At 50.1% G+C, this 22945-nt stretch overlaps 1 protein-coding gene across 2 annotated transcripts in view; it reads left to right on the top strand.

Annotated features, from left to right (window-relative positions):
- Positions 1-502: 502 nt before the first annotated feature.
- The window catches only part of Abi (tyrosine kinase Abl), a 33540-nt gene continuing 11097 nt past the window's right edge, over positions 503-22945 (top strand). The window contains exons 1-6 of one of the 2 annotated variants that reach the window (XM_077705651.1): positions 503-687; positions 1124-1263; positions 2656-3057; positions 6729-6915; positions 8915-9064; positions 18602-18904. In XM_077705651.1, the coding sequence (XP_077561777.1) occupies positions 1135-1263; positions 2656-3057; positions 6729-6915; positions 8915-9064; positions 18602-18904 (1171 nt within the window). In that variant the 5' untranslated portion in view covers positions 503-687; positions 1124-1134. The remainder of the gene's footprint in view (positions 688-1123; positions 1264-2655; positions 3058-6728; positions 6916-8914; positions 9065-18601; positions 18905-22945) is intronic. The other variant, XM_077705650.1, reaches the window with a different exon arrangement.

Raw genomic sequence — 22945 nt, 5'->3', positions numbered from 1 at the left:
GGACGCGCGAATGCTCGGTATAATTTGCTTCCGTAGAGGCCAAGCCACTAGTAGGCTCATGCCGGGACTTTATTACAGTAAATAAAGAAAGTAAACCAATTCGTAAGGAATTAAACACGGCAGTTGTACGCCGGCAGCACATCGAACGCGTACACTCGTATCGATCGTCTGCGCAGGTAGCAGGCGACACCAAAAAGCTCGATTCATAGCCGTTTCCGTACACGTCAAACGGGCGGATTTGCAACAAAAGTTCCTATGGTATGGGTATGCCAGATGAGAGCAGCCTTTTTTTGTAAAGGTTAATTACTGCCAAACATTGAAACAACGACAGCCATAACCACTGCCAATCACCTGTAGTACAGCGGCTGCCACGGCGGCACTTTTCGAAGAGGGCGCCATAGCGCCACCTGGTGCTTTCTACACAGAAGAGCACGCCCCTTCCTCGCGGTTCGCGCCACTAGATCATTCTAGTTCACTATAGTGCCATGCAAGCAGCTGGAGGGGTTGCAGCGCTAGCCAAAACAATCCAAACAAAAATCCTCGGGGGAAAGTGGTGCACCGAGTGCAAGGGACGCTGGATGCCTTCACTTGTTGGGCGTATCCATCTAATCGAAAGTTGCACGAAAAGATACAGTAGAAGACCTGCTGAAAATCACGTTATTCCGGCATTTTCGTTGTGAGGAAGACGTACGTATAAAAGTGATGCGCCTTTCACGAATGCAGTACAGTTGTAATGACATTTCCTAAGCCTAACTCGCAGCTGCTACTATCGGTTTCTCTAGTACACAGTTTGCTTTGGTTCCGTGTTTTTTTGGTTTCGTTGTTGTTATTTACAAAGGAACATGAGCATCGTTTCTTTTTTTTTTTTTGTCTGTTTTCACGCCCTTGAGCTTGCTTGGGCGATGCAAGCTTAGTGTACCGGCTGTACGCAGCTTGCAGCAGCACGGCAGAGCAGTTCCCGAGTTGTTCAAGGGTTCGCAGATTTTAAATAACAACGGATGTTGCCACATCCTGTGTACTACACTTTGTTTTCTTCTAAGCTCCCGTGAACTTCACAAGGATGAATTTGTTAGCATGCCGCCCAGCTGTTAAGCGATGTCTTATTTTGATGCCTTCATTGCAGCCGGCCTGAAAATGCCGTCCGTCATGGCCGATCTGATGACTCTTATCCAACACGAAATTCCGGATGGGCGGCAAAATATTCATGACAGCCACACCAACCTTGAGAAGGTTGCGGAATACTGCGAGGCCAATTACTTTCAGGTACGGTCTGAGGCTTTCTTCTGTCATAGGGCCTGTCTTCTTCTGCGGTCTCCGCAAGCTCACAGCTTACATTACTAGGATAAAGGCCCGTTCACACTAGCGACGAAGCGACGCGACAAAGCGACGAAGGCGAAAGCGATCGCCACCCTTGCTGTTCACACTTGCACGCGACATCGAGCGACGGGCGACGACTATTTTTTCCTTTTCTTGTTATTGTCTCGCGCTGGGAGTGAGACTTCACGGGAGCTTCGCCGCTTGTGGAGACACAGCATCCGGGTGCTTTGGCAGGATATGACGTCAGGAGGTCTCGCCTACTGCTTCCGCTTCAAAAGCGACGGCGCGACGGAGGCGACAAAATTTGGTCGAGACCGATCGCTTTCGTCGCGCGACAAAAGCGATGAAAGGCGGCGAAAGCAACATAAATTTCTGTCGCTTTCATCGCTTTCGTCGCTAGTGTGAACGGGCCTTAAGCTAACAAAAGTCTTATTGACAAGGTTGCGTTTTCACTTGCGATGATTCTGCTCCAAGAAGCGTAGTCATTGATTTAATGAAACAGCTCATATCGTTGTGGAAATTGCCCCTCAGCATCATTTGGCTAATGAAATGTGGGCAAGGTCCTCGGAGGCGTCGCCAAATCACCCCCCAACCCGGCTGGGTAAAATCAAGACATACTGATCAGTTGCAGTTGCGAAACGACACCAGCGAGGATTGCTGTACTAGATGGGAGCAGCCTGTCTTGATTTTTACACAACTGGCCAAACCGCTTCCGCTCACTGACTAGCCAGCGTCGGAGTGCCAGTGCACGGGCCGGGTAGGGGGGTGATTTGGCAACGCCTCCGAGGACCTTGCCGAAATGTGTTGCTCACGGTGGCTTGATTGCCTGGAACCATATGAGTAGGGTGAATGGCAGAAGCGTGCCGGATTGTGTGGTCGCCCCTCATTAGTGCATGTATTGGGGCACCCTGCATTGTGCAGGCATTGCACAACGCTTCAAGGGGGTCCTGAGTGTAGCCGCGGCGGCCGCTTTTCTGATGGAGGCGAAAAGCAAAAACGCCCGTGTGTACGAGATTTCGGTGCACGATAAAGATCCCCAGGTGGTCAAAATTAATCCGGAGCCCTCCACTACGGCGCGCCTCATCGCCTGCGCTGCGTTAAACCCCACAATCAGAATCAGGGTCCTGAGTGCAGTCACTGGGAATAATGTGGGATACCCTAGTGCTGCTCCGTGTGTGCTGTATGAGCATGCATTCTCGATTTGCAGCCATGGGATTTGTGAGGGTGAGTGGGTGAGCCACACCACACTTGCAAGTAGCCCTGGAAAAGGGATATGTCCGGGTCCACCGTTTGTTGTCGCGAGGGGTGGTGGGTGAGCCCGCGCTGTCCCTGCCGCAGTCTGAGAACAAGCATGCGGCCCTGGAGGAGACGAAGAAGTACGCGACGCAGTCGCTGGCCAGCGTGGCATACCAGATCAACACGCTGGCCTACAACCTGCTGCACCTGCTGGACCTGCAGACGGCCCAGTTGGCCGAGATGGAGGCACACATCCACCACATTGGCCACACGGTCATGATCCACAAGGAGAAGGTAGCTCGGCGCGAGATTGGCGTGCTCACGGCCAACAAGAGCACGCTGCGGCAGCACAAGATCCTGGCCCCCGCCGCCCAGGAGCGGCCCGTCAAGTACATCCGCCGGCCCATCGACTACGCCCTGCTCGACGAGGTGGGCCACGGCCTGCGCACCTCCGCGGCCAACGGGGCAGCCGCCAGCAAGGCCCGCCGCATCCCTTCCACCCAGGTCAGCCACGAGATCTCTCTGCACTCCCCTGCATCTCACCCAGTCCATCAGCAGCTGCTCTGTTGCTCTGGTGCTCCCCTTGTGGTCAGTCCTCTGCGCCTCACGGCCACTTATTGGTGTGACCACAATGGGTGTCTTTGTAAGAAACGGGAGCTTGCTACAACTCCCTTACAAGCAGGCTAAACTGTAATGGAACAGAGTTTTCGCTTTGAGTCAACACTGAAATATCCTTAAAGTAGTATCATGAGCGAAGCATAGTAATGCCTGGTGGGCCTTGTGAACAGCAGCTTAACTGGACTGCTTGAAACCTTCAGGTCCAATCACTGCTACGTAATTCTAAAGGGTGTAATTATCAAAGCCAGTGCAAGGCCTGGCATGCTTTCTTCTACCTAATTGGCCCTTCTTTAATTGTTAAGGCAGCCAACTTGCGCCGTAAGGTGGCCTCTGGCAAGTGCCAGAAAAGGACACCATGCATTACAAGGACCTTATAGAAAACCCTTTATCAAGCAGGGCAGTCACCTGCAAAGGAGGTTGGTGTGTGATGTTCCAGTCGGTGTACACCATGTTGACAGCACTTGACTCTCTCACTAATACAGTCTACGCTCGTTACAGCGGATCCGGCAACAACGGACTTTCGGTTTTAACGGACCATTTCTGTTGGTTTGTCTGGTCCCCATGCATTTTAAATGGAGTCCACTCCGCTAATAACGGACCCGGCTAGAGCAGACTATCGGCTACAACAGACTAAATTTTGGGCGAAAATTGTTTCGACTGAATGTTTATAGCGCACTTCCGCGGTGCCGGCATCCGATGTGCTTTTTCTTTGTTTATTTTGGCAAGAAAACTTATGTCTGGCAACATTGCTGGCAGCCGGGTCGTTGGCGCAGCCAAGCCAAGCCAGTGCTAGTGGCTTTTTTGTGTGTGTGTGTGCGACCAGCGGCATAAGCGGCAGGGTAGCTGATTTCACTGTCCGATAAATTAAGCGTAATTAACGCTGTCGAATATGGAAAAAAAACAGGCCGACATCGCCAAAAGTACAGGCCTGTCTAAGCAGACGGTCCGCTCTACCGTCAAGAACAAGGCCGGTGCCGATAAACGCGACTCCGGTGAGATTGAAAAAAGTGGTGCACTCGGAGGCGAGTGTGCCCTCGTCAGTTTTTTTATGTAATAAAAAACTCGGGTTAAGTGAAGTTCGGTTTTTATTATTCCTACGCATGCATCGTTCCCGTTCCGTTCGGTGAAAAAGGTAAGAAATGCTTCAAGTAAGTGGTGGTTCCCCATCCATTGTGTGCAATCTGCCGGTAACCGTGCGCAGTCCAACTGGTCTAACTTCCGATTTTACAGTTGTCCGTCATCAGAATATTTCATTACAGCTGTTTTAATGACCAGACTAAAATCGCTAAAAATCTGGAAGCTGCCTTGAGGGAACGTCAGGCAGCGATCCGATTTCTTTGACGAATGGTTTCGGGAAAACCTGCCTCGTCCTGAGGGGATTTAAAAGCGCCTAGCTAATGCTGATGGCCACGACTGATGTTTTATAGCTGGTTAATAATTGCGCCTAGTTATATTCTTGCTTTATTTGCTCAGCTCATCATGCGTCTTTACACGCTTGATCGTAAGCGGTAGGCCTTTTCCAAGTGCCGGTTCTAAGCTTTGGAAATGGTGTTTACGCGATTCTTTGCTCTTGCGCGAACACTGTGCAAAGGTGCTGCAGGCGTGTAGAAAGAACAAAGTGTATGTACTATGCATATGCAATATCGGTCAAAGTATTCACTTTCGGACTCATACTACATCCCCCCCACCCTGTCCGATACTGCATACTTCGGCTACAGCGGACGTTTTTTTCCGGATTCAGAGGGTCCGTTGTAACGGGCGTAGACTGTAGAAGATGTGCCTACGACTCGTTTCAACCATGTCCTCATGTAGAGAACCTTAGGCGTTGGGCACTTCATCGCCGCTTTCACTGGCAGTGGGAATGGCAATCCCTAGCGCAATTTCTGCACTCACCGTGACCCCCTTTTGCACATCTGTAACATTTTCACCGTGAGCTCCATTCTGGCGAGCGGCGATAAGCTGTGCAGCTCGCGTCGGTTCATGCTCATGGAGTGCTCTGGGGTGTGGAAAATGCGTCTCCTTTTTCAGCTTTCTTCATTTCTTGTGATCTTCATTTCTTGTGAACAACAGGCTAGTGAACGCTCAGCTAAACTACCGTCATATTCCAGAACGCTTGTTTAGCAAAAGGAATGGTTCAGGTGGGCCAGGGGCCATCTTACTTATAGCTCACTTTTCAGGCTCGTAACAAAACATGAAGGTTTATTGAAAAAATATAGTTGTTACATTGAAATACAATAATAGATACATGCAGAAGGAGGTCCCAGAGTGAAACACTGTCGGGGGACCTCCTTAGCTTTAAGGGCAGCCTTAGCTATTAGCAGAGTCCGTCAATGCTTTTCTGGTCGTGAAACTTCGCCGTCACGCTATGGGAGAGCTTCGTACGCTGCTCAGGGAGGCCGCGCCGCGGCGCTGGCGTTGATCGGAGGGCAGCCGGCGAAGCGGTCGGAGGGGAGTGCGGCGCGTAGCAGGCGCTCCTTGCGGTGTTAGCAGGGCTCGTGGGGACTTCTAAAAAATCAAGCACAGATAGCAGTCGGCAGTTTTGAGCGTGCGTTCTGCCGCATACGGTTTCCCTGCAAGGGCTGCAATCCTGACGGCTTCGTTTTGTAGCCACAATTGAAGGCACAACTACCAACATTCCATTTCTATCCAACATTCCATTTCTATCCAGAAAAGTGCCGCCAAATACGTACGCAAGTTCTGCCGCGCACGGCTGAACGCGCGCTGCAGCGGCGGCGGCCCGATGCCCTCCGTAGGATACCTCGAGAGCAGACCGCTGTACAGGGTGGAGACACCCTTTGAACGATCCCGTGCCGCCCCTATTGGGTCGAAGGGCTCAACGCGCTGTTCTTTTTGTTTCCCACAAGACGCAGCAACGCGATACAGATACGATGGTTCAAACTTCGCCAGTAAACCGCGTTGTGGAGATAATTACGATGCGGTTTTGTTACAATGACTTGCTGCGGCAGCGAGCGAGCGAACCAAAATGGTGGCGCAACGCATACGTGTCTCCACTCTGTACGGCGGACGCGCGTCAATGTAGGTACTCTAGCCCTCCGATCTGCGGCGGCGTTTCTCGCGGGAGCCTTTGTCCTCAAACAAAACTCGGCCGGGAGTTTCATGACCACAAAAGCATTGACGGACTCTGCTATAAGTTAGTTTTCTGAAGGAAGGCCCACTTTCCAAGCGCATCAGGGGATAAGAGGCAGCCTTAATTGTAAGTTTGCTTCTGAGAGGAAAGTAGGAGATGACAAGATAAATTGCCCGAAAGAGTTACTGCTGTGAATACAGGGATTGCTGTACTTGTTGTAGGAGTCTCATACAGCTCAGCCCCCGTGTAACAACCGCAGTCATAACATGCTCTGGCTTATGATGAAGGCAGCCCAGCCGTTACTTTATGCATTGGGCGGATAAATGTTCTGTAACCAGCAGTTGTAACAGTCAGATGCCCTGGTGCCAGCTTTTGGTGCTGTGTGGTTTAGCCACTGTGGCCCGTGATAGCCTGACAGAGTTCATTACAGGAAGGGCGGTTTTGTGCTCACAAGTGCCATGTGTCGCAGGCGCTTCTGAATGCGGGGCCGGCGCCGACCACCAAGCCCCCCACGCCGCCGCAGGCAAACCGCGGTGTCACCATGGGGTCGCTCACGCGTGGCTCCCGGGAGTACCGCACACCGGCACCGCCCATTGCCCCTCCGCAGGTGCCCAGCAACTACGCAGCCAACTACCCGTTGGGACACCCCCGCCGAGGTGGGACATTCGACCAATTTTGAGGAGAATAAAAGCTCCCAAGACCCAGCCCCAATTCCAATTCCATGTTCCCCCCCTTCCCTGTCAGAAAAAAAGAAAAAAAAAATGTGGGGAACAAGACCTGCTCCAGCTAGGCTATGGCAGGTTTAAAGCCAATATGAAATAACCAAATAGGGCGAAAAGCCAAACAAACATTTTTAAGAAAAACCAATTTGATGATTAAAAAAAAAATACCCCGACGTACGTAACAGCAGGACGACCAAACTTTGCTTGGTCGTCGTGCTGTTTTGTACGTCGGGGTATTTTTTTTGTTTTTTAGAGGTGGAGCCCCAGCCCCTAAGGGGCTCCACCTCTAAAAAACAAAGTAGAAGCAGTGTAGACAAAAGGAAATATCGTTAGACCAGTTGCTTCAGACCCAAATGCAACGCACTCGTGCGCGGCGAGTTTTAGGAGAGGCGCTTCCCCAACAGCTCGCAACCGGCTTGCGTTTCTCGGCCCAGCTCAGTGTTGGGATCTTTAGGTTAGCATCGTGGTGGACATTTGACCGCCGCTATCTCTACAACTGCGAATTACAATCCATAGCACAATTACAATCCTACAATCCATACCCCACTAGCATCCACTTTCTCGCATGTGTAACTTTTCCGCGATCAGATTGATTTCGAAGAGCGGCGACATCGGGCGACATGCTGTTGCTGCCATGGTCTGGGTTGGTTCAAGCCACTTACAGGGCTGTGCGGGCAGGCAGGCTGGCGTGTTTGCAGGCCCGGCTGATGTTAGCGCAGATCGTTTCTGAATGCTGAAAACGTTTCATGATTGCCTGCTTTATCCATGTTTACGGTGAACTACGTGCAGAATTTACAAATTTAGCGCGGCTATTGTCGGGTGGGTCAGGAAATGAGCCGCTTCGTGGTCACAAGCGGTCGAGTTGGCTGCAACGAGAGCGATGCAAAGAATGCAAGCTCCTCCAGGGGATAGCCTTGGGGCGCCTGCTATTGCGGCTCTGTGAGGGCCTTCGTCTCCTCCGCACGCCAGGTCCCGTCTTTGCAGATGTGCCGCCGCTGGCATCCCAACTGACTTGTGTGATTTTGAACACTGCGGCTGCGGCGACTGTGGTTAGTGTGACTGAACTGAGGTGGCCCAGCTCGGTTTGCATTACCTTAGTTAAGCGGTCCTGTGTAACTACTGTATTAGTTAGCTTTGCACTTGCACAGCAAACAGTTTTGAAGGAATGTTTTGCTGCTTTTGAGAGCTCTTACTGGGCCTGTAATTGCACGACATGAAAGCGGGACCACGGCTGGCCCGTTGGCGTTGCAGAGAACAGTGTAAGTACATTTTATGGTGGCGAACGAAAGGTGTAGGTTGGAGTGCATGGGTGCAGTGTAACTGGCCCAGCATTTCCAACGCTGCTACGCTTTGAGCCTTTACCGTAGCCCTGCCTGAAAGGGACAGACTGCATGTATGGACAAGGCGTCCTGCATCCTTTGTTTAACCAGAGTCCTCCAATGCCTTTCTGGTCATGAAACTTCGCCGTCACGCTATTGGAGAGCTTCGTACGCTGCCGCGGCGCGGCGCTGGTGTTCATCGTAGGGAAGCCGGGGCGTGGTCAGAGCGCGTTTGGCACGGAACGGACCACGGAGTAAGGAAAAACAGACGCTCGGCGCCTTATCAGCAGTGCGCTTTCGCTTTATGTGTCATGGGCCGCACAAATGTACTTTGTGAGTGGCGAGTGGCGAAAAAATTTGGTGAGTGGCGAAAAAATTTGGTGCGAACGGGCATGCTGCTACTGTGTTCCTGCCTGCCGGTCTGGCGACAGAGCAGCGGCGGCTGCCCGATGCCCTCGGATTTGCGGTGGCACCCCTCGCGGTAGCCTTTGTCCCCGTACGAAACTTCGCCGGGAGTTTCGGGACCAGAGGAGCATTGAGGGACTCTGGTTTAACGCTGAGCACTGTCGTCCACACGTGGGTAACGCCTGCCCCTCGGCTGCACCACTCGGCAGGGAGCGGCTACTCCACGCTGCCCGCCCACGGCCACCACGGGTCGAGCCACCCGGGCCCGCTGCCCCCGTCCCAGATGACGCCGCCTCCCGCCCTGGCCAGCCAGCCCCAGGTGGGCATGGTGCACCCCATGAGCCAGCAGCACGCCCTGGGTGAGTGGTGGGCCCCAGGGGAGTGGTTCCGTGGGCAGACGCTTGTCCGCACCATTTCAGGGGGGAATGAGGTTGTTCATTTGCAGGCCAATTTTGGCTAAAATGGGTGTGCGAGTGTATTACAGTCTGTTTGTTGATCACAAACCTGCAAACAGATTTCAGATATCATATGGCATAATGAAAATGTTTAAATATGCAATTTCTTACGGGGGTTTGTAAAAATTTTTCACGAACAAAGTTCATTTTTTAAGTGTACCGTGGTTCCTAAAGAATCACTGCACAGGCTATAAAGCTCAGCAAATCCTTGTATACATATTTTGTTGATAGAAATAATTATGAAAGTAGGGAAGAAACAGAACTAACAGCAATTGGACAACAACTCGTACAATTAATCAAATATTTTTATCAAAAAAGAATTCTAGCCTGCGATTCAGTTCTTTCTGTAAAGAACCCCACCAAGTTTGTCAAAATCCGTTTTCCAGAACATCCTCAAAACCTCTGTAAGGCTAGGGAACGGCATGAAAAACACAATGCTGAGAAAGTGTAAATTGAAGTTTACGCAGCAATGCCACTTTTATTTAGAAAGCCTACAGGTAACGAATAGCTTTAGCATGAAGCTCACTTTTCCCTCAATACATTGACACCAACTTCGCTGAAATTGGTTTATCCGAGCATGATGAAAACTATTGTACACCAGGTGCACCTGAAAAAAAAAAAAAAAAAAAAAAAGACTGAGTCACCCTACGACAATGCACCACTTCCAACACTCACAGAATAAGCTTCAGCACAACACCATACTACTTCTCTTCCCACTTAAAAAGTGTTGAAAACGTCGTCCCGCACTTGCTGCACCTTACTATAACGCGAAAAGCTTGCGGAGAACTTCCATGTCCACAACGACTAACTTGGTACCATGATCGCCGGGGTCGCTTGCAAGGCTGACTTTGGGCAAATCAAACTTTCGCGAAGTAGCAGACTTCTCCGCCGAGGAAGCATTCGTGTTATCGGCAGTAGAAGTTCCCTATCGGCAACAGCTTCGCGCCCCAGCAACTCTTCTGCAGTGTAAAACACAGTTTCAACGCGGTTTGCACACAAAGTAGGTCCAGCCACATGCAGTGGAGGACTCGCTTCCGTCTGCGCAGACGTCGACGGCATCAGAGAGCTTCGCTCATTCGAAGCAACCGGAGGTGAAATGATGTCCTGGGCCGACACATTTGAAATTCTCGGTGATGCAGCTTCCTTGTTCCACGCGTTTCCCACTGGCTCTGTGTGTGCTCACTCTCAAGCAGCCACCCTGTGCCATTGAAACGCGCAAAAGTTCACGGCGGACGAAATGTAAAGCTAAAATACACTGCAGTGAATAAAAAGTAGAATTATACGCACAAACAGTGCGAGATTTAAGTAAGGGGAATTAGAAACACAAAGAGAAGAAAACTGCCACCGCGGAGGTGCAGTGGCAGACCGTGGAGTGGCAAACGGTGCTGGCCAAGGTTTGCGGCTGCGTCAGGAGACCGGGGGAGGAGGCGCATGCCGCGGAATGGAGAAGTGCGCGCTTTAGCCAATCAGCGCCCTTCTCGTGACGTTTGTGACCCTCAAAACAATGCTGTTTGCTGCACCGCTCTTATCTGCACGTCCTTCTGAAATGGGGCAAATTGAAGTGGGAAGAAGCAGCCCTCCTACCAGTCCAAGATGGTGTCGATCGCTTGTAGTCAAATTTTTGCATTTTTGCTCGAAGTTGGATGCTCCGACGCATGCTAATTATTTTTTTAATACTTCGAGGCGGAATTAGATGCTGAAATTTTTCCAGATGATACTTCAGACTATAGGGAATTTGAAATTAGAATTTGTGAAAATTGAATTTTTGGGTCATTTTCGCGATTTCAAAGGCTGCAACCCCCCCTTAAAGGGACCCTGCAACACTTACCATCGACTACTCGGAATGTATTTTGGGGTAAAGTCTATTGTCCCAGCAATCTCCTCCCGCAAGAATTGTGAAAATCCGTTCACTACACCGAAACTACGCGCGATGAAAAATCTGGCATAAATGTTCCCTCTCAACTCAACCGCGGAAAACGCGACGAAAGCTGCGCGCTCTCTCCCGGAGAGAGGGGCGGCGCGCGGCGTTCTGTTCAGCGGCCTTCGATATGTCACATGCCGGGGAGTTTCGTCCTTTTCCCTGCAACGTGAATGGGTCTATTTCCGGTCTGGTGCCACAAAAAAGCAGGCATGGTGGCCTGCTCACAAGCAAGTGCTCAGGCTGGTAGGGCGTTTTTGGAGCAATAAACGTTTGTTGTCGAGTGGGCTCGTTGAAAGCGGAATATTTAGTTCGTCACTCAAACTCCGCGTGCACTCAAAACAAAAGAAACACCAAAAGCATGCGGACAGGTTCAGACATAGAAGAGGGTCATACACAGCGCCGAAGATGGCTGATCGTCACAGGAAATGCCAGAATTTAGCCGCAAAGTTGACCAGCGACAGCCAATAAGACAGCCAGGACAGCCATGGCCTGATTGACATCGCAGAGGCCATGGCAGGGGTGCATAATGAGGAGAATTGAAGAGAGAGCGGGTGGTTTTTCCGCGTCTTTCACGGCGATTTCCGCGCTTACCGCTTCACGTGCACGTGTAATATTTGGCTCTGGTGTTCCTGGAAGTCTAATCTAAACGTCGTACAGGTTTACTTGCACTGCACAAAGAGTGTTGCAGGGTCCCTTTAAGGGGGTTGCGGCCTTTGAAAAACAAAAGTATGCGAAAGAATTGGCTTTTAGAAAACCACACATTTGGATTGCATATGTCACAAACTACCTTTTCTGAAATTATCAGCTCCTAATTCATCATGAAAACATCAAAAAACAAATATATAATGAGCTGCACAATCTCCTGAGCAGCGATCAAGCGTAAAAAGAGCCCCAACTTTGCTCGCAGTGCCGCCTTTTTGGAATTGTTTTGCTTGTAAACTGTTGCGCTCTTTTTTCCCACCATTAGGGGTTGCGGCCTTTGAAAAACAAAAGTATGCGAAAGAATTGGCTTTTAGAAAACCACACATTTGGATTGCATATGTCACAAACTACCTTTTCTGAAATGATCAGCTCCTAATTCATCATAAAAACATCAAAAAACAAATATATAATGAGCTGCACAATCTCCTGAGCAGCGATCAAGCGTACAAAGAGCCCCAACTTTGCTCGCAGTGCCGCCTTTTTGGAATTGTTTTGCTTGTAAACTGTTGCGCTCTTTTTTCCCACCATTAGTGCTAGCGGCCGTGGTGTGGCTGAGGCGGGGTTTTCTTGTGACTGGGGTGCTCGCAGGGGTTGTGAGCTTGTCGCCTCCCGTCTGCAAAGCACAATTGGACTTTGCCCACGATCCTCGAGCCTGCGAGGCAATGTGCGGCTGTTGTTGGCTTCTGCGCGTGATGACGCGCTCTTCCCTGCTGTCGGCGGCACCGCGCCGCTGTCTGATCCGCTGCTCTGTTTTTTTGCTCTACTTTGCTGTTTATAATCTTATTGTTCACTCGCCCACTCTTCTTAGTTAGTTTTTGGCCGTCTTTACGACTGCTGTTATACTTCGATATTTCCAAGCAGCCTGCCAGATTGTTGCGTACTATCCATTTTGATATGCCCTTGTAACATGAAAACTAACCTGCACAGCTCAATGAAACTTCACAGTTTTAAATGCAGAGCATTTCAGTAACTCACGATGTCAGCCGCGTTGACGTCCGTAGTCCGCACCGTCGTTGTCCCTACTATATAAAAAGAAAATACTATCCGGCGCCAGGTTTCGATCCCTCGAACCTGCGGGCGGAACGCAATGTACATGGTGCTCTAACCACTGCGCCACAAAGCCGACACAGAATGGGACGCTATGAACGCGCCTTATATCGTTGACTCATTCAAATTACTGCTGACGAGCGCTCTCTCGTCAGCAGTTGCCACAAGTGCAACAACATTAACGTAACGCAAACTACTTAACGTCGTGCACCCCCGGAAATGCTCTGCATTTGATCGGGCCCCTCGCGAGGGGGATGTTTCACTGCATCTTCCTACTGGCCAGTACACTCGTCGCCATCTGTCGGATGTTGTGCGAACCCTTTGCGGCTGATGGCGCGCGATTTGAAACGACATTTAGTCTTTTGTTCTCGCCGCGAAAATAAGCACACTTTCTTGCAGCATGTATTTTTTATATACTTTATACCTGAAAGCCCTTTTTCTAATGTTCACGTTATAGCACAACCCTGAAAATTTCATTCAGATATCTCGAGAAACAAAAAATCACGCCATCTCCACGGAATGAATGATAAGTGGGGTGAAGCTCGAGAGGGGGAGATAATCGGTAACCGTAACTCTCCCGTGAAAGTTCGCCCATTACATCATTAAGAAAGACGTAAGACTGTGTGCGTACATTGTACAAATCAACTTTTATTTTCGGAGTCAATGCTCCCAGGCCCAGACCTGGTGAAAGACCCCGCGCCATCGAGGACTACCCCGCACCTCCGCCACAATTTGTCACGTAGGATGGGACACAACGGTAAAGAAAGAACTTTTATTTAGGGCGAACTTGTGCCCGAACAAGACGAGAGGAAACGAGCAAAGGTCCTTGCGTCTCGTTCGATCTCCGAGAACGACTGCCTGCGTTCGTGGCGTGATCTCTTGCGTGATCTCCCCCTCGCAGTGCACGTGCGCTCGCGCCTCCGTTGGCGAACACAGACAAGCTCGCGCTCCCGGTGCCGAGTTTGCGCTGCCGGTTGCAGCCGGTTCATGCGCGTGCAACGCGGCCCACTTTGCGACATCTCCGAAAGCATGCGGCGGTCACGTACCACGAGACACAAGGGATGGACAGACCCATGGCTTAAGGAGCTTCGCCCCTAAAAACTTGTAAAACTTGGTGTTCAAGGGTAGCTTGTGAGAATGCAGTGCTGCCTCGAGGGCAGTTCACGAGAGGGCAAAGGCAGAATTTTTCCCACAGCTACAACCCTTGCCAGCTGAGCAATGCACGAGTGATTACACCGTTTCTGTGTCGCAAACCTTGCATTTTCTTGGTGGCATCCTGTTTCTTACTTCTGTGTTGACTTTTAGTTACCCGCTCGAGGGATCCGACTATAATGTAGACCTTTGTGGTTTCACTACTTCGTCTCCAGCTCTGTTAATAGCCAAATCTGGCTTGGAGTGACGGAATTGAGCAACCTTTCATCGTTTTTGGTTTGCATTGCACAGAATTGGGAGTCTTGCTGCTTGTTTGGATGCATTTCCTTTCTTTGTTTTTTTTTTTAGTGAGTTATCTACATTTACACTATTTTAATATAATTTAATGTCTTTGCCAATTTTTATGCAGATAAAAAGCGTGGTAATGAATGTATCTTGTACCTGGGCAAAACTTGTGGTCTCATGCGGTCCTTCAGAATGTACCACATGTATGGTTAGTATTGTAATGAAAGGAAAGAGAGTTGTGGGAGTTTGAACATGGCCTCCGCGATCACCCCGCGCGCGTTTTGCTCCGGCCGTCTCAATCGGCCGGGGAGAGCGTAAGTTGAAAAGGGGCGTGGCTGCGCCTTCCGCCGCACCGCGGCGCTCGCCACCTATGCATCAACTATTCCGCTGCAGCTTGGCGCAAGCGAGAAAACGCGCGTCTTCGCAGCTTGCCGTCGAATTGAGTCGAGCAGCTAGTTTTAAAATGACAGATACATGACAATAGCCAACAAATTTATTATGGTTAACTTAATAATACGAGGTGCGCAAGTACAAAGTTTAAGCAGCAGTCATACGAGCGAAGCGCAGTCAGTTCTGGCACTCTCTGCTGCGGTTTCGCAAGCCTATTTTTATTTTTTTAGCTTTAACGGTGTTTATTTACACGCGGTGCCCTTGAAAAAACCCTCACGTCCTCACCCAACATTATTTACAAGAGGGACGACTTGTATAAGCATCTGTCGCATAAATGCAATATTAAGATTGTTTCTGATTAGTATGCATGTCACGACAGATTTGTTGTCGCGGCTTTTTAAGGCAGGCTTAGAAAATCGTAAGCATGCAAGGCCGACACAAACCAACCGTGATACATTCAGACACCACCAGCCATTGCAATTCAGTGCCAGTGAGTATTTGAGAGGTTTTAGTAAGCGCTTTGTGAATTGATATAGCGCATTTGCACGGCAGATCGAAAAGCTAATCATGGTCTGTAAAAACTACACGGTACATCGTAGCATATAAAGCTGCATAATTATCGCAGGATGTGTGACTTCTTATTAAATGCAGAGCATCTGATTCACTCGCCTTGTCCCTCCAGCGTCGTTGTCGTCGTCGGCGTTGTCCGCCCCTCTCCCATTCTCCTCGCCGCGCCAGCTGCACTCTCCGCCGCTCACCCCCTCTCCTCTCCGATAGCGAACACTCTCTCGCCAGGGGCATTGGATTGGATTGGATTAAAGTGGATTGTGTTGGATTGTGTTGCGTCATAGCCGCGGCATGTTGCGTCATAGCCGCGGCAGACGTGCTGGGGCCGGCGCATGTGCAGTACTTTCTCTTCCGCGGTTTCCTCTCCTTCGGGCGCGCTGCGCATATAACCAGTGTGCCGTTCTCCGGCGAAGCAACATCCACGCTTGGCTCAAGCACCTAGAGTCCACGTTGCTTTGCAAGTACGCCAACGTCGTCATCGACTGGGACCGGCTTACGCAGTCCCCTCAACGTTATGCGAGCTATAAAATGCGGTCCCTTCGCCGCTCCGCCTATGCGTCGCATCTACACGGTTCCCGCGAGGGGAGGTGGGAGTTTTCTTTTTGTTTGTCTGTGTTTGCAATTGAGAATGCTTTTTCCTTGTATACCTGTGCGCGCAGATGGCTCAGCTGGATTGGTGGTTCCATATTGTGGGGGCCAAGCCCCTTTAATGGGGGCGAGGAGGCGCTAGCGACGTCCTCCTCCTTGGTGGGGCGAGGGCGATCCTCGCGCGCATCCCTCCTCTCCCTACGAGGTGACGGGGGATGCGCGCAGGAGACTCCCGGGGGAGACCGCCCTTGGGACGCGCAGCGATCGCACGGTACGTAAATGCCCTTCGGCCACTTTTGGCCGTTTCTTGCATTGGCCGTTGTTTCCCACTTCCGTGGGTCACGGCACCCACCGTGTCGATTAGCGCATGCCTCGATTTGCGTCAGTGCGTTTATCTAGGATGCCCGGCGAGTCTCCGCGGGCATATTCCACTCATTGGTGGGTTTCCCCCGCGTGCGCAATGTGACGGCTTGCGCCGTCTAAGGTCAGCGGACGAGCGCCGATGCCGCCTGGTCGAGTCCAGTGGCTTGGAAATGAGTAGCGGCCACAGAGAGCCCCCTTCCCCTACGTCAGCGAGCGTTGCGGCCGGCCAACGCCGGCGGACGCTAACTGCTGCCTGACTGCGGGCTGGGCACACGCTGGCGGGTGTATGCCCCAGGGGCTAGGTGAGTAGTGCAGTGTAGTGTTTGTATCGTGGTTATCCGCGTAATAAACCCCTGTACTATGAAATGTATCGCTTCTCGGTGAAGTGATTGAAAACGTACACTCGCGGCGAGAGTCGTGGCTCGCTCTCGAACCCGTTGTGGGCAGAGTCTCTCGGCAGGGCAGTTCGGTGCTGCGCGAGAACAGTGAGAATAACGACGGCGCGTTATTCTGTTACTCTATTCTATTCCTTAATGCCAATGACAAGGATTAAGGATAGCAGGTGATCGGGATGCCCACAATATAAATTCAACGATTAAATGTGCTAACTCCCCTATTTCTTTTTATTTTGTAAGATCACTTTTAAAATTGGTTATTTTTTATTCATGTTTTTCTTTTTTTTTTCATTATTTTCGCTTCTCCTTTATGTTTGCCAGTTTTGTGGAGGAGCTGTATAAGATTTATATTTTTGAATTTGTTAATATTACTTCTGTATTTCTTATTTTTCTACTTCCTCTATTTTTGATTTTTTTTTTCTAAATTACGTTCGATGAACTATCTTTGTCCATGCTCTCTAGCAATCAATTATATTAACTCCGCTAATTTACATTTCTGTAGAAATACAGGGCTGCACATTTGGTGCCGTACGTGGGGTACTCGATGGTTGTGTATACGTTCGCTCTAGAATCAGCCCACAGCGATAGGCTGCTTTTTTTCTAAATGCGATTGTATGCTTCATGGCATAAAACGTATATTACAGTTATGCGTTGGCTTTCACTCCTCTTGGCTTTCGCTCCTCGGAAGAGTGCGAGGGAGCAGTGGCGGAGTTCATTTATGAATCAATAGGTCTCTTCGATTTTGCCTGCACTTTCTGCATGAGTTCAGAATGAGTTCAGCCAGTTCAGCGCAGGCGCTGCCACTTCAGAACCGGTCCTGCACTTTTGTCGTCTGCTTCTGCACCTCCTCCCCGGCAGGTGCAGGAAAAGCAGTGAACTCATCCTGCACTCTCTGCACCGTCGGAAAATCGAAGAGAAAAGTGCAGGCGCCGCGCGCTGCACTCGAAAATCGAAGAGGCGAGTGCTGCACTACCTGAATGAGTGCAGCGTGTGCAGCACAATCGAAGACGCCTAATGAAGATCGGGGGGGGCTCGACCTACAAGGGCGGAAGCCTATGCCTCGAAGGTGTCGAGTTCTCGCCTGCTCCAATGACGGACAATGGTATCGATAACAGGTGTTCTGTGTCAGAATCTTCGGCAGGAGCTGAGCAGAAATGCAGCCAATAAACTCGCAAATACACTCTTGCGAAGACCAGAAAAACTGCAGCGTTGACATGCCGCGACACGCCGCATTAACAGCGGCCCAACGGCTGAAGGATGCATTCGATGCATAGGTGCGCACTGCCGCCTGGCGGAGTGCGGGGGTACCAGCACGCTTACAAAATTTGGCTGGGGCGCACGCCGATTGGGATGGCCGGAGCAAAACGTGCGCAGGGGGAATCTCAGAGGCCATGGCTTGAACTAGGGCCTTGGGGATGTGATGCTAACGTGCGTCCCCTGCACCACAGCCAATCCTCATGTGCAGCTGACAGATGGCAGGTGCAGGCATCAATGTGTCACGGATTTGGCATTACAAACTTGCATGTTCGAGGCTATGGGGTCGCCTTGCTTGCTTAGGCAGCAAGCAGGCTGCGCCTACGGGCTCCCGCGCGAAAAAGAACGCGATACCAACAGAGGCTACGGCGGGTTCGGGCAAAAACGGTGATACAAAAAACACACTGGCTAACTCTGATTCCAGTTGCATAAGAGCAGAAAGGTCGGTCAGGCTTACCCGGGCAGGGGACACTCGAACAAAGGGTCGACGGAGCGGGTGTGGCCTACTTCTGACTCCTTGGGCGGTCCGAACCGGAGAAGCCATCCCCGTGGTTTTTTGGCAGGAAAACAGAAGCCGAGCACCACCTCCGCTGCCTCGGCAGGCAGCAGCGCACCGGAAAACGGGACAGCTGTGCTTCGCCTCCCGCCACTCATAACGAGAGCGGGACCGCTTTGGAGCAATGCAGGAACAATGGAGCATTCCCACACGACACGTACTGAGGCCTCCACCAGTGATGTCACGTGAGCCAGGAACAGAACCCCCTCCCCCCCTTGCAGGCCACCACCACTCCACGGTGCCGCACCATGGCATGGCTCATGGCGGCCACCCGGGCATGCAGCCGATGGCCCCCCAGGGCCTCGCTCCTGCGCACGGCCTGGCCCTGGGCACCAAGGCTGTGGGCCCCGGCAGCCAGCAGCAGCAGCAGCAGCAGCAGCACTACGGCAGCATGGTGGCCCCCCAGCTGCTGCCGGCCCCCGACCCCATGAGTGCCAGCCTCACGGACCGGCTGCCCGAGCCCCCTCCCCCCCACGCCATGGGCGGCATGGTGCCGGCTGCGGACTACGAGCGCCACGGGAACGGTGAGCACGGAGGCTGCTGCTGGCTGCGGGGGGCGTCACTGCATCTGGCGCAATACGAGCGCTTGTTTTCTCGCAAATTGCGCTAACCACATCACAAGCTCTAGCAGGACCTCAATATGAACAACTTCAGTGTAACAGATCCTCAGGATTACAAAGTTGCAACGTAGAAGTAGCCTAGTGCCCATTGGAAACCAAGTGTACGTACTCTCAGTGCAGTGGAGTAAGTGCTGATGTAAATTCATTACAAGGAAGTCTCCAGACTTTAGGACAATGGACCCAAAAGGGAAGCTTTGCCGTGACAGTACCTGTTGAACTTTTTTCAAGCTCTTTTAAAGGGGGAGGTGGGGCTTTAGACAATTATTTTTTATTAGTGCCAGCTAGATGAAAATTGGCAGTCTTGAGCAGTTTTTCATGCTGATTTCAAATGTGTAATTGGTTTTAACATAGCTGCATTTGTTCAAGAAATACAACACCTTGAAATTTATTTATTGAGGCATTTCTTACGGGGGTTTAGAGCAATTTCGCTTTAACAAACTCAATGGTCATTTATATGGACATAATGCCAAAGGTCTACTGTGGGGGGCTATGCTATTTTTATTCATTTTGAGGACTTTTGCAAGGCATGAAAAAGGTAAACATTTAATATCAACAATTTGTATCACATTGCCTCATCTTTATTAATTTTTGCAAATAGGTAAACTTCATAATGAAAGAGCAATATAAATAGCATCACCCTGTAGATGAATTTCATACGAATACAATGGTACCAGTCTTGTCATCCTAGCCTAAGAGCAACATTACAAAACCCCCGTAAGGCAGAGCATGGTCTTGCAAAAAAAGAAACTGAGAAAAACGCATCTGAATTTTCAGATCATGGTAACTTTTGCTACAGCATAGCTACAACAATATAAATAGCATCATTTTGTAGCTCTGTTCTTTGCAAAGAAAAGCACACCAAGGATGTGACTGTAACACAAAAATAACTCTGGAAAGTTTGATGTAAATTCACACGAATACCCTATAAATTGTGAAGGAAATTAAATTTTCTGCTGTTACACTTCAGAAACTGTATATCCTTGTTCACCTTTTCTCTCAGTGTCTTTTGAGAATACAGAAAGTCACAAATATCATGTGCTGCTGTTATTTTTGTGCTACCAATGAGACTAAAGCACAGCAGCCACCCAGAACTAGAGATTGTCCTGCAACGCATCTCAAACCTACAGCAAGGCTGTAAGTGAAATGCACTTTGGTGATCAATGCTTCAGTGATACAAATAAAATCACGTGCTAGACCAATTCAATACAAATGATTTTATACCAGTCTTGTTATCCTGGCACAAGAGTAAGATAAGGAAACACCCCGCAAAGAAGAGCGTGACCTCACAAAATAAACTGTAGAGCTGCAGGTGGACTTAATTTGGCGATCGATACCAAAGTGATACAAACAGCATCACCTGCTAGATCTATTTATTGCAAATTAAAAAATACCAGTCTTATCATCCTAGGTCAAAAGGCTGATAGTGAAACACTCCGCAAGGCAGAGCATGACGTCGCAAAATAAGATAGAGAAAAATGCATCTTTAGTTTCTAACTTTTGCTACAGCATAGCCACAATATAAAAAGCGACGTGCCACTCTGTTCCTCAAGAAAAAAAAAAACCAAGTATGCGACCGTACCACAAAAATAACCTGGAAAGCTCTGTGCAAGTACCGTAATTACCCGATTCTAATGTGCCCCCGATACTAATGTGCACCCGATTTTCCTGGCAAAGAAAACCGAAAAAACTTGCACCTCCAATTGTAACGCGCACGGAACTTTGTGAGCAAGAAAAACGAATGCAAGAGAAACTGGCGATTTATTTCTTGAAGTGATCTCGATTTAATCTCACTTATCTCACTCCTCGTTGCTCTCCACTGACCACAACATCTTGTCCTTGATGCCGTCAAGCGCGTTCGCGATGCCACACTTCTGAACGAATGTTCAACCATGGTTGATGGGATCGTGGCCCACGCCTCGCACGCCCATCCCGCGGGCTTCTCCAGAGGCGCACGCTTCAGCCGACCGCTCATTTTGAACGTGTGAGAGCCGCTGCTGCCATTGCTGTTATCAAGTGCGCAAGTGGAACGATTTGACGATTTGTGTGAACACCGATAGAAAAGCCTAGGCGCCTATGCTTCCTGCGTCCGAAAAATCATTGCTAAAAGCTTTGGCGCCATCTTGAGATGGCGATGGCGATGGGTGGGACGAAATTTCCGCTGTTTCGGCAGTTTCGGTTTCGTATCCAATTCTAACGCGCATGCTATTTTTCGACCTATTTTTCCGGGAAAAAATTCCGCGTTAGAACGGGTAAGTACGGTAATGAAAATCTTTTCTAAACAGCGCTGGAAAACTGCACTCTTTGCTAAACTTCACGTACGGTAGTTCCTAATTTGCACTTTCTTCAACGTCTTGTACTTTCTTCAAGAAAAGCACAAACATATTGTGCTGCAGACTTCTTTTTCACTAATAAGACTAAAGCACAACAGCTAACTAAATCTGGACGATCTTGGCATCACTGTCTACGGCATCTTTCATCGCGTTTTCGTATGCTTGCAGCGCATAGTTCCTTGAGGTAAAGGTCTCCAGGCATTGCGGCACGAGACATAAAGACGTTGTGACAGAATCGCAATCACTAACGGCAGAGAAAACGTACCCGAATTGAAAATACTGCGGCGGCGAACGTGCGCCTGCAAAAACAAAACGAAAAAAATGGCGGCGCAACTGCACCGGCCAATCAGAGACGCGGAACGGGGGGCTCGACTCGAGCGTGCGTGCTCCTGCCAATCAGCGGCTCGAAAGTGACCTTCGGAAAACCGGCGGTAACGTTCGTTCTTCTCGTGCGACGCCATTTTGAGATTGCGCAAAATATGCACGAAGAAATCAGCTGCAGCGCGAGCCCAAGATGGCCGCCGCGAGCAGTCTGCTTCAAGTGTGGTGCACGCGTGAAGTTCAAGCTTTTGTAGCCCGGTTTTTTTGCTTTTTGTGGCTCCCGCTGCGTTTTCAAAGTTGATTTTGAGATTCTTTCCGATCAAATTCAGTTGTGAAACTTTCAGAGTAGGTGCTTGTAGGTATAAGGACTTCAAAAATGTGTTTTTCGCAAAATGCGTACTTTCGCAATTTTGGACCATTCTAAGACCCACGTCCCCCCTTAAAAGGTTCGCCACATATTCTGGAACACGGCATTTAAAGGGACGCTGAAGACAAAACTGAAGTTGGTCTAAATAGATAGATTGGCATGGCCAGAAAGCGAATATACCAGTCTCTGTGGCAGTGCCTTTAAAGGGGCCCTAAACAGAGTTCCAAAGGTTGCGATTTTACATGTGCAATCGTTGGAGTACTATCCAAAGAACGTCCTGCTGCAAAAATGGTTTAAAAGTGTTCAGTATTAGCCAAGTTATCGTTCATTAAAAAGGGCCCGCAACAAGGCCTGGCGCATTTCCTCTTTCACTGCACCTCCAAAGCACTGTGGAAGCGGAGACATCACCGACCAGGTGCAAGACCACTTAGAGAAGCAGGGTTGGTTTGAGAAGCACGCAGCCATTGGCTCTGCTCAGTGGTACGCCAAACTTCTTTTTCTAGCAGACGACGGCCAAGCTCCGCCTACTACATCCGCTACCTCTCAGCGGGGTCGGTCGGTGGCCGGCCCGCATCGAGGCTCCTCGCGCCGGCCGTGCCCGTGTCAACGGAAATGAGCGGAAACGAGCGTTTGAAGGCAAGATAGGGGGCTTCCAAACACAACGTGCTCGCTAAAGACAATAATTGAAGATTGCCAATGATGACTAGAGCAGCTCGCTAGCGTTTCGGCATGCGGCGCTTTCGCGGTGAACTCGTCCCACTGAGGTCTGGGAAAAGGCTTAGCATCGCCGCAGTTATCCAGACACTGCTTTGCGAGGCCGCGACGACGATACCCCGTGCAACCTTTCACTGCTCTTCAGGCCATTTCACGTATTTGCAAACTGATTTTCAGCAATAGTCCCGCTCTGTGGTGTATGCCGCATCGTGC

Source organism: Haemaphysalis longicornis, unplaced genomic scaffold (assembly GCF_048455015.1).
Source record: "Haemaphysalis longicornis isolate Haplotype H1 unplaced genomic scaffold, Haemaphysalis longicornis Haplotype H1 scaffold_4, whole genome shotgun sequence".
Classification (NCBI taxonomy): Eukaryota; Metazoa; Arthropoda; class Arachnida; order Ixodida; family Ixodidae; genus Haemaphysalis; species Haemaphysalis longicornis.
The sequence above is the reverse complement of the archived record's forward strand: the minus strand, read 5'-3'. Positions and strand labels throughout refer to the sequence as shown.